This window comes from Crocodylus porosus, unplaced genomic scaffold (assembly GCF_001723895.1).
Source record: "Crocodylus porosus isolate Cpor-Errol unplaced genomic scaffold, CroPor_comp1, whole genome shotgun sequence".
NCBI lineage: Eukaryota > Metazoa > Chordata > Crocodylia > Crocodylidae > Crocodylus > Crocodylus porosus.
This window is the reverse complement of record NW_017728932.1, coordinates 18,067,811-18,079,555: the sequence shown is the minus strand read 5'-3', so window position 1 is coordinate 18,079,555 and position 11,745 is coordinate 18,067,811. Positions and strand designations below refer to the sequence as shown.

General features: G+C 41.4%; 1 protein-coding gene across 3 annotated transcripts in view; it reads left to right on the top strand.

The window, feature by feature from the left end:
* The window catches only part of CRK (CRK proto-oncogene, adaptor protein), a 21,457-nt gene that overhangs the window by 420 nt on the left and 9,292 nt on the right, over nucleotides 1-11,745 (top strand). The window contains exons 1-2 of one of the 3 annotated variants that reach the window (XM_019545883.1): nucleotides 6,895-8,069; nucleotides 8,400-8,935. In XM_019545883.1, coding sequence (XP_019401428.1) covers nucleotides 7,940-8,069; nucleotides 8,400-8,935 — 666 coding nt within the window. In that variant the 5' untranslated portion in view covers nucleotides 6,895-7,939. Of the gene's footprint in view, nucleotides 1-6,894; nucleotides 8,070-8,399; nucleotides 8,936-11,745 lie in introns of those variants that run through there. The other 2 variants (XM_019545882.1, XM_019545884.1) reach the window with 2 other exon arrangements.

Genomic DNA, 11,745 nt, shown 5'->3' with positions numbered 1-11,745 from the left:
GGCGGGTCTGGGTGGCGTAAGTCAGGAGACACGGGGCCAGTCTTCGTGCTGCTCCTGTGGGGCGGGTTGGGTGGTGCCGAGGCCCTCGCTTGAGGCCACGGCTCCGCTCCCCTCGCCCGCCGGCCCGCCACGCGGAGCGGAGCGCGGCCCCGGCCCTACCGCCTCCCGGCGCTGCGCTGCGCTGCGTGGCGCTGCCAGCCTGCGGCGCTGCCTGGCCTCGGGCGGGTCTGGGTGGCGTAAGTCAGGAGACACGGGGCCAGTCTTCGTGCTGCTCCTGTGGGGCGGGTTGGGTGGTGCCGAGGCCCTCGCTTGAGGTAGGTGGTCTGAGGAGACCCAAGCCCCGACATTGCCATCTAAGTCAGGCCCCAAACGTACAACCGTGGTCACTGGGATAGCAGTAATTATGGAGTTTATGGAATTTAAAATCTTGTATTTATGTAAAGGAAAATTCAACTGGAAAATTCAAAGGTTAGTTCAAATTTACTTTCAAAACTGAAATTTGAAGAGAAATTGAATTGGACCTTATTGGAAAAGAGTCACGTTGCATTCTTTTTCCAGATCGGGGACGTGACCGTGATGAGTTTTATGATTTCTTTAAGGGCTGCTTTGAGATGCAGTATAACAAAGTTCGATGTGATTTAAAAAAAAAAAAAAAAAAAGGCCAAGTAATATTTAGCTAGAGCATTAGGAACATCCCTCGTCTGTGGGTATCTCACAGTAACAGCGTTTGAGGAGAACGTTGGCATCCTGCTGGGTCATGCGCTGGGTGCAGGCGCTCGGTCCAGTGAGGTTGGTAACAGTCCATGTGTCTGTATAAATAGGAGTATGGAATAGGAGACTTCCTACTTGGGCGTGTGGCAGTAGCAGGAAGCATATCGTAAAATGTAGTTCTAGTGTTGGCATTGCAAAAAGGGGTAGAAAAATTGGGACCATTCGGGAGAGTGGTTACAAAGACTGGATGTGTTTAGTGTTTAATACTAACCTTTTATTTATTTCCTTTTTTTTTTTTTTTTTTACAAAAAAGTGTGTGGGGGGGGGATATATTCTGTATTTACAACAATAACACACTGAATATACTGTTGAAGTTGTCCTGGTGTATAAGTTTCTTTGAAAAGAGAGTATTGACTGTGTTCAGGAGAATTAAGTTAGCTATGAGTGTGTTGCTTAGTCTGCTGAGCCTGTTGTCCTTTGCTTTGTGGCATGCATAACATTTGATTTGTAGGATTTATAGTAATTTGGTAACAGATTTGTGATTCATATACTTTGTAAGGCTGGTTGGGACCTCACTTTTCCAGCTCTTTAGCTTTGCCCTCATTTATCTTGACTACAGAAAAAATAAGTAGAGTAGTTCTTCTGTTGCAAAGAACTCAGACCATAGCCAGTCAGGGGTTTAATGCAGTGGGTGCCTATGTGAAATCTCTGGGTTTATCTTGTGAATCACGTTTGCACACCTGATAGTGTTAATGTGTGGCAACCCTTATAGCCCTTGAAAAGAGCTCAAGGCAAACCGGGGTGCTGCAGCACCCTGGTTGAAAACGACTGGGGCAGAGAGTGGGATTTTAAAAGGTGCAGTTGAAGAGCACTGGTCCAACTATTGAGTTCCTAAGTGACTTAGGCAAGCTTTGGAAATTCACTCAATGTGTTCAGGACCTTGAATAACCGTTCTGTAATGGTGTCCATGCACAACCTTGGCTAAAACTTGTTTTATTTTGCATATGGGCAGTTCCATTTAACAAAGTGAGATTACTTGTGTGTAGGTCTTCCCATGTTTGAGGTTTGGAACCTTTCTTCCTTTTTGTGTCTCTGTGACGAGGTATTTAGCAGAATTCTCAGATTCATTGGAACCTGGCAGGTTGCACAGTGAGAACAACTGATCTGGCCTTGAAGTTGTGGTCTTTGGGCTGTCAACTGTGGGCCTTGGCACCCACACTGCCCCAGGGCTTAGAGTACAGCTTAAGTGTTTAAAAGCCCATGCATCAGAAACGAACTTTGCTTCTGCCTCCTACTCTTCTGAAAGCGGATAGCGCGATGCATCTCTTTTTGTAAACTAGTTAGTTTCCTAATGTGTTTAAAAATCTGCTCAGGAGGTGTTGGGTTGTTACACATTTTCAGCAGGGTAATGAATAGATCTCTGCTAGGTAAGGAAATGAGTTTATGCTGCCAAATGTATGGTAGTAATTGCTTCATTTGTAGCTGCCTTTCCAGTTCAAAAAATTCCCTTTAATATCAGGAGATCAAGATGTTTGTGTATTTCATTGTTTATGATGCTTCATACTAAAATTATATTTAAAACAACAACAAAAATAGTTGGACTCTGAGAGATCATGTGTTTTTTTTGAGAGATACTTAACAGTACAGATACAATAGTGAATAGAATAGCCACAGTCTATTAAAGAATGGATTTATTTTAGCTCATAATGAGCGTAAGAGAAATGATTTTATGAAAATTGAAAAGCAGCTCCATGAAATAGCGTTCTCTTGTCTTTCTAGGCTGCAGCTTTGTTTTTCAGTCGTATTGAGTAATTACTCCACTGCACCTGCTTGTGTCCAAAGTATTATTAATGATGGGAGGATGCGATAGGTCCTAAAAAAAAAAAAAAAAAAGCATTTTGGTGTGCATACTCGTAACAATTGTCCACTGACTTTTCAGAATGCTCTCTTGAAGCATCGCTTTGTCTCATATGCTGTAAACTTCCTGTCCCGTCTGTTTGCAAGATTGCATTATCTTGTTCTCCTCAAGAATCTGGCACTGTCAGGAGAAGTGTTGAGAGCAGGGGAGAAAGAAATCTCATGCTAGTGCAGACATGCATGCACATGATTTGAAGGCAACACATTCTGAGGGGCAATGAGTCTATGTACAAAGTGTTCTAGGTGCTCCTGGAGAAAATTACCCTAATTAACTCTTAAGTGATCCCGTGTGATAGTTGCATTGTCACTAGACTAAAGAGAATTTTAAAAAAGAACAAAAAACCAGCAGTGCTATTGCAGACATGTGACAGTTTTTCTGAGATGGCAAAAGGTAGGGCAGAAATCAGCTAGTTCATGGTGGTATGAGCTTCTGTAGGTAATAACCCACCTTGTTGAAGGGAAAAAAGAGAGGGGGAGAGAATGCTACTAAGAGAGGTAATGGAGGGTAGATTAGATCAATCAATGTCAATAGAACAGTTAATACCTGGAGGGATGCCTGTCTGTCTTCATTTTTTATGCCAGTCCATTTCTAGCCTGTGGTGAGGTAGAAGCTTATGTCTTTGAACCCTTTATTTTGTAAGATGTCACTGTGTCCCTACGAAAAGGAAAAGTGTTTTGCTTCTGAAGTACATTTGGGATTCAGAAAGTATTTTTCCAGGCAAACTTTACAACACCTCTCCTGTGAATTATTTACTTTCATTTTACCAATGGGGCTGGTGGCCCAGAAGAAAAGTGATTTGACCACTGTCAGAAAGGGATAAGAATTGAGGGATCTTAGCTCGTTGTCCACTTGCATTACTCGCCAAAATAGATTATGGCTTTTGTCTGTGAGCGTAAGTGCGGAGAATAGCGCCCCAGTGCTGAAACTTTGGTGATGTTCTCATCTTCAGGCTTTTTACTCTCTGAATGGTGTTCAGCAAAAATATGAGAGCATCATGCTACTGGAACTGGCACCTGCAAGAAAACTCCCTGCATTGCTCTTCTTCCCCAGACAGCTGTTTGCCTTGCTACTAGTTGGTTCTTATTCCACGCACACTAACTTGTCCGTACTGCAAACTCCTAGAGTGGGAAAAATATTGCTATGCTTTTAGTGTTATTGAGATGATGCTGTTGCTGTGATGATCCAGTTAATATGCATAAGGGAAGAATGATTGTCTTTTATTGAACCAACTGCATGGTTGGTATAGACTTAGGCAAGCTTTGGGTATCACAACACCCCTCCTCTGGCCTTTGGAGGAGGAGTAGACACAGCTGAGCAAAGTTTCAGATGGGACAGTTGGAACTACTGTCTAGGCACTGGGGGAATCCCTGTTCCCCCGAGCACTGTCAGGAGTGACCAGGAATAAGGGTCACAAGCTGGCGGAGGGTAAATTCAGGCTAGAGGTCGGGAGGTGTGACTTTATGGTCAGGGCAGCTAGGATCTGGAACCAACTTCCAAGAGAAGTGGTGCTGGCTCCTACCCTGGGGGTCTTGAAGAGGAGGTTGGATGAACACCTTGCTGGGGTCGTTTGACCCCAGTACTCTTTCCTGCCGTGGCAGGGGGTCGGACTCGATGATCTGCTCAGGTCCCTTCCGACTCTAGGAACTATGAAACTACAGCGTTAAAGATTTATAAATGCCAGCCCAAGACTGTGTCCTCTTCAACATAACAAGCCAACATGCTTTTACCTGTTAACACCTGTACTGAAGAGACTTGTCCCTGCTGCAAAAATTATTGCTGTCAAGCTTAATACTTTGCAGTTGACCACAAGCATACCTGTAAGGACAGGCCAGTGATGAAGGATGTGCTGCTGTTCCCAATGGTTATTTACTCTCACTGTTAAAAAGTTGCATTTAATTTCTTTCTGACCGGAATTGGTCTAACTTTGCCTTCCAACTGCTAGACTGTTTTAGCTATTGTTGCCAAATTAAATGCCTCCTAGTGTGTCTCATCTTCTCTTTGTAGACACTCATGCTGTCCTTAGCATCATCTGGTAAATCACATAGATCACACTTTGTAATTTTTGTGATAAAGAGTTCTCCATGCTCTTTTTGTGGCTCTCCTGTGCATCTTCAGCTTTTTAGCCTTATTTAAAGTATGTACATGAAAACTACATGAAATACATGTGGTATTGCAGTCGTATTCTCTCTGGTGCTAAATCATAGGGGGAAAAAGGACTGGAAGGGACCTAAGGAGGTCATAGAATCATAGAAAAAGTTCACTTACTCCAACTGCTTTCTTAAGGCAAGCTTGTCCCTGTCTGAACCATTTTGTACAAATGTTTGTGTAATCAATACTTAACTGCTTTCAGTGTTCCAGATGCCACTATTTCCACCAGGTAATATGTTGCAGTGCTTAATCACTGTCATCGCTGGAAAGTTCTCCCTAATGTCCAGCCTACTTTTTGCCCTGTCCCTGAAACCACAGAGAATAAGTTATCACCATCTTTGTAATCACCTGCCCCCGTTAGAAGAATTATCAGATTCTCCCCACCTGAATCTTTTCTTCTCCAGACTGCATAACCCTCCAGACTTTTCTTGTAGTTCACATTTCCTCGTCTTCTAGTAATCTCTCTTGCTCTCTCCTAGACTCCTAGTTTGCCAGGGAGTACTGTAGGTCAGGCCAAATCATTGCTGAATAGAGTGAGTCACTTCTCATTGCCTTGCAGGTGCCACTTCTGTTAATATCAGTCCAGTATGCTATTCCCCCCCCCCAAAAACAAAAAAACCCAAAACAAATCAACAACAACAAACCAAGCCCAAATCCCAGCATGCTATTAACTCATTCAGGTTGAGGTCCATTATAACCCCCAAATCCCTTTCTGCAGCACTGCAACCTAGCCTAACATTTGCACGCGTGATTTGTTCTGTCCTTAGTGCTGGACGTTGTACGTGTCTTTCTTGAATTTTATTCACTGAATTTTGGGCTATTTTCCCAGTTTACCAATCACATTCCAAGACCTAATCCTGTCCTCCAAAGTGTCTGAAACTCTACCCAAGTTAGTGTCTTCTACAGATGTGCTAACTTTGAACTTAACCCATTCTTCAAATCCTTAATGGAAGTATTGAGGAATACTGGATCTAGGACAAGCCCCTGTGAATCCCACTCAGTACCTTCTCCATATTCTTCTTAATACCTTTTACTTTACAGGCAGGACCACACTATACAAAAAATAATATCACGTCCTTTTTGCTGTTTCCCTTGTTTGGATATTCAGGGATTATGTTGGCCTACTTACTCCAGTATCTTGCTAAGAGTTAATAAATGTCCTCTTGTTTGTTTAATGTTTTCTTATTGGCCTAAAGTTTCTTCCACAGTTACTGTGTCCCAGGATATAGTACCCATTTGATTTTCATGGCACTTCCTGTGTCTCCAGCTGAAAAAGCCCAACTGCTATGTTTCTGTTTTGTTTTGGTTTTTTATTTTTTTAATTTCTTTGAGTCTAGCTTAGGAAAAAAATCAGTCCAGATGTGTTTAGCAGCTGTTTTGATGTGTTGTGCCTTAAACGAGTTTATCTTTGTAGCTTTGTTTATGGATATCTTTGGATACTCCCACCTCCATCAAAAAGCCCCCTTTATCAGGAGAAATCAATATGCTCCTGGCAAAGCTGATAAATGCTAACTGAACCATCCATTTTCTGTAGGATTAGATTTATGTTATAGGATTAGTCCTTTAGATGGTAGCAGTGGTTTTTGTCTTGTGACACTGTGGGGTTTCATACCCCTCCTGCCCCACACTCATTTCTCTACTTCTATTTGGCACTGGCCATGCTGCTGCTGCTTGCTGAAGTTTTGCTCTTTTTTTTTTTTCTCTGTGACCACCATGTGATGTGAATCTGCAGGAATGTGAATCCTAGAGTGGCTCGTAGCTCTGCTTACCATAAGGTCATTGGTTTCTTACACCCACTGTGTTTCAAGGGTTAATTTTTTTGGTTTGTTTTTGTTCATTTATGCTTTTAATTGGAAGATATATATATGATATCTATATATTAAGTTGATGATTTTGAACCTGAGCTCATCTTTTTTTTGCTCATCTAAACTACTTGGAAAATAGTCAGAGATCCGTGCTGGTAGACTGAGGGATTTCTGTACTTGCACTAAGGAGTTAAGGCAGGGGTGGGCAAAATGTGGCCCATGGGCTGGATGTGCCCCACCAGGCCATTCTATCCATCCTGCAGGGCCCCTAAAAAATTGAGAAAATTAATATTCATCTGCCCCTGGCTACCTGTCATGTGACCCTCAATGGCTTGCCAAAACTCAGTAAGTGGCCCTCTGCTCGAAATAATGGCCCGCCCCTGAGTTAAGGCCTTAGAGTGAGAGTGGTTAATGATCCTCTTCAGAGAAACAGAATGATGAGGTAAGCAACTCTTCCTTTTAGAATGGATTAAACAAAGTGCCTTAAATCATGCATTTCTCCCCCCCCAGTTACCCCATCCCAATCCTGTGCCTCGTTGTTTGTTGAAGTTTGACTCCCTTCCCTATGGTACCTTTTGAGAACAGCTGTCTGCTATATGGTACATAGTGGAAGTGGAACATTTGATTTTCAGAACGAATTAAAGAGCATAGAACCAAGAGAAGAGAAATGGACAAGCGGGGATTTCATATTGAACCTGACCATTTGTCATTTGTGGTTGTCTTTCATGATGTCTGGGATTTATTTTCTTGAATGATACCTTGATTTATAACTTAAATTAGGTTTGACAACAATAGACAAGGTGAGTTAAAAATAATTGGACGGCAAGGATTAATGTACTTGTTGAACATATTTTGGAAATACCCATAGCTATCCTGATCTGTATGATATGTGTGTGTATAACTGCGATTAAAAGGCACATAGTAATAAAAGGAAGAATAGTTGTTTTGGAGGCAACAATGATGGAATCCACTGGTTTTTGTATATGTAACATTTAGTCTCTAAAAACTGACTTGATGAGTCTTTCATCCAAATAATATTGATAATGGAAATTGACCAAATTGCAGCATGGCTTACTTGAGGTGACATTCAGAACAGCAATACAGGAAAAAGTATTCCTAAAAGGCAATTTTCATTCTGTACCTTGGGATTGTATCTAAATTCATATTTTAGTTGCATATTCTTTATTGGATAATTGTACATTTGATAACTAGAAAATGAAAATCACATACAGTTATGAGAGAATTTGAATATATCCAGATGTGTGTATATTGATGTGTCAAAGATTCAAGGAAGTGAGAAATAAACACTCTCCTTCCTTCAGAAGAACTTGGTAAAAATCATACTTGAAAATAAGAAATGTGTTTCTTTCAATTTTTTTTTCACGAGGGCAATATACTGCCTGCTTTGACAAGCTACTTAAAGAAAGAAAAAAAGAAAAATCCCATTTTCTCTGAATGGATTTTGTGCCCACACTCCAGCCTAAAAGGTAGCGAAAGAAATGATCTTCAGCTTCTCAGCCAATCAAACTGAAAATTGTAGGTTTCTTCCACGTAGATGTAAACCTTGTTAACCATCAGTAAGCAGAAAAGATTTTGCTTGGTAGAAACAACAGCAAATAAAATGACTTTCTGCAAATATTAGATAGGATGAAACTGTTGTTCTGAAATACACTTTAGTGCCTTAATTTTCTATTGGACCATTCATATATAAAAATGTATTGGTTTACGTAGAGATTTTATCCATCTTTAAGCAAAAAAAATCGTACATATTTGAGAGGATATACTCTTTTTTTTTTTTTTTTTTTTTTTTTCTCCAGGGTTGAATCCCACCAGATTTCGAATAGGTGACCAAGAGTTTGATTCGTTGCCATCTTTACTGGAATTCTACAAAATACACTATTTGGACACTACAACCTTGATAGAACCTGTTTCCAAATCCAAGCAGAATAGTGGGGTTATCCTGAGACAGGAAGAAGCTGAATATGTGCGAGCACTCTTTGACTTTAATGGAAATGATGAGGAAGATCTTCCATTTAAGAAAGGAGACATACTGAAAATCCGGGATAAGCCTGAAGAGCAATGGTGGAATGCAGAAGACAGCGAAGGAAAGAGGGGAATGATACCTGTTCCTTACGTCGAGAAGTATAGACCTTCCTCTGCTTCAGTATCTACTCTGATTGGAGGTAACCAGGATAGTTCCCACCCACAACCACTGGGTGGGCCGGAGCCAGGGCCCTATGCCCAGCCCAGCATCAACACTCCGCTCCCTAACCTTCAGAATGGCCCTATTTATGCTCGGGTTATCCAGAAGCGAGTCCCTAATGCCTACGACAAGACAGCCTTGGCTTTGGAGGTACATAATGGGCAAAATTTAGAAAGAAGAGATCTGTTCAAGGGATTTCGCTTTCAACACATGATAGCTTTGCTAAGGATATTGAGGGAGAGAAAGTGCTGTAATACTGCTCTTCATGTAAAATCAATAAGTATTTCATGAATGTAGTCTGTTTGAAATGACCAGAGAGAGTTCTGATGCGTTATGCCATGTGTTAGTTGAGATACTAAATTCACTGAACCAGTAACCCATCTCACTTCAGGCATTACTAACATGATACTGCTTTCTCATCTGTTCTTACTCACTTCTGTCTACTTCTTACGTTTTTATGGTCAAAGATAAAATGAAGTTCCTAAACCTTTTGGTTTAGCCACAGGACATGTACAAAGGGTCAATTGTTGCTAACCCAAGCTGAGGGGTAGAGAGAAAAGATGGTTCAATGGCAACATGTCCACGTGATCTTTCTTAGTACATTAAGGTGATGCTGTTCATGTATAGTGTCTTAAGTAGGACATCCCTCACTGAAGTAGCAGCACTTTGTGTCCAGTTGGTTCACTGTTTTACGTGTGGGTGTATCAAGTCTTTTTTTTTTTTTTTTTTTAATCAATCCCACAAGTATAAGATACTGAGACTAGATGCAGTGGGTTCTTGATGCATCAGAATTCTTCTTAAAGGAGCTGTAATTTCTTGAGTCTACCATCAAATAGTTGTGTCTTGTCAAATGACAAGATTGCAAGCTGAACAGACTGTGTGTTTAACTTAATTTGCTATATGGATTGTTGCATGCACACTTCAGTGGCTAGCTGAAATGTTAAATTGAAGTAGGACTATGTCTAGAAAGGTTACAGTGTTCATTTGTATGTCTTCTAGTCAGTGTGTTGCTTGGAAAGCCTTTTCTTTGTAGGCACAAGGCTTAGATTTTCTAGCTGAGAGTTTTTGTTCCTGGTAGTAGTAGATCATGCTGACAAAATTGAGGGATGGATTCTTTCAGATGCTATTTTTCTATGATCCAAGCTATAAGCAACGTTCTTGTGTTGCCCTTCTCAGATTAAAGCTAGTGTGCTTTTTTAAAGCTCCAGGAAGGGCTGGGTTGTGAGTTCTGAAGACTAAAACAAATTTGACCGTGTGACTTAATTCACAATCCTTTTGAGGGTCTGTACAACATGGGATGCTGCCGTGTATATCAGCAACGATGGCCATCCCAAAGGCCCGTCTAACCCAGTATCCTGTCTCCCACAGTGGCAAGTAGCAGGTAGTTTAGAGGAAGAGTATAAGAAATGATAACTATAAAGTGATAATGTTCCCTTTTCAGGTGTGTCCCCCCCCCCTGCTTAACAGCAGTCGTACTAATGTCATGAGCCAAAGACTACATCCCTTACTGTTGTGTCTAACCTGGAACCATTGTCCTGTTCACTTTTGCTTTATTCTACTCTCTTTTTTGAAGTGAGGTGACTGAGACTAATGGATTTATATAGTAAAGGTGTCCCTCTACTGGCCACTAGGGCAGTGAAAGGCAGGGCTCCACTGTTTCTTTAACCTCAGCAAGAAAACGTGTTGATGGCAGTACCTGTTGGATAGGAGCTAGGTGGGCCTCAGCCACGCTGGAAATGGAAACTTACTCCTCTTTCTTGGTATCAAACAGTATAGTGGCTTCATGAGATGGTAACTGAGTGGAAATGGTTAATTCAGAACAGATCAGTGTGTAGTTGGTTAGGTTATTTCCACCTCCTCCCCCCAGTTCTCTGTGTATTATTTTGGACTTATTTTTAATTTCATCGGCTGCTTGGTTGCCCACTTGGGTTTGTGACATCTGTAATTTTTGTCTGTTGATCATCATTAAAAGTAACAGTGGTATGTAGGAGATATTTGGATATAGGTCTACATATACAAGTTACAGCCATTATAAAAAATATTTTTCATAGTATTCATCCTTGAGTGTATTTTTAATAGAGACCATTTACATTTGGTGTCATGTTTTGCTTTGCTATGCTTGATAAAATATTTGAAACAGCATTTGCAGAATTTTTTAAACCTGATCTCAGAAGAGCTGTGATTTTAATGTTGATGGATATGGGTAAAGTGTTAATCTAAAAATTAACTATGTATCTTGTTATAGTAGCTGTTAAACAGTGGTGCTCAACCTTTCAGCTCTGCGGGGCCAAAGTGGTGTGGCGCCAGTCCGAAGGCTGGATTGGGCTTGCGTGGGCCTCCGCCTGGAACCGCATGCCCGGACTGGGCCCCACACCACCCCAGCCCTGCAACAACTAGACTGAGTTTGGCGCTGCCACTGTCTAGCCCTCTGAGCTTGGATTAGTCTCATGTCTTGGGTGGGGGCCTGCAGCACCCCAGCCCCACAGGATGAAAGAATTTGGCAGCAGAAAACCAGCACAGCAATTTAACTCTGCCACCACTCCCTCACTTTGAAATTTTTGGACCTGTAGGGAGCCCTGTGAGCCAGATGACATGGCAATGAAGGCCAGATCTATCCCATAGGCCTGGGGTTGAGTTTCCTTGCACCCTCTGATTACCCCTGCTTTCTTTTAAAAAAAAACAAACAAACAACCCTACTTATTGACAGATTAAATGCTTGTAATTTATTAGGGATGTGTAATAGCCAGTGACTTTCCTAGCCAAGTGAAATTTTAAATGGAAGTAATAACGAAAACTAAAATGTTAAAAAAATGAAAAAAGAAGTAGCGTGTGTGTGTGTGTGTGTGTGTGTAACACTAGTAAGTATTCATAGTTTCATAGTTAGTGGGGTTGGAAGGGACCTGAGCAGATCATCAAGTCTGACCCCCTGCCATGGCAGGAAAGAGTACTGGGGTCAAACG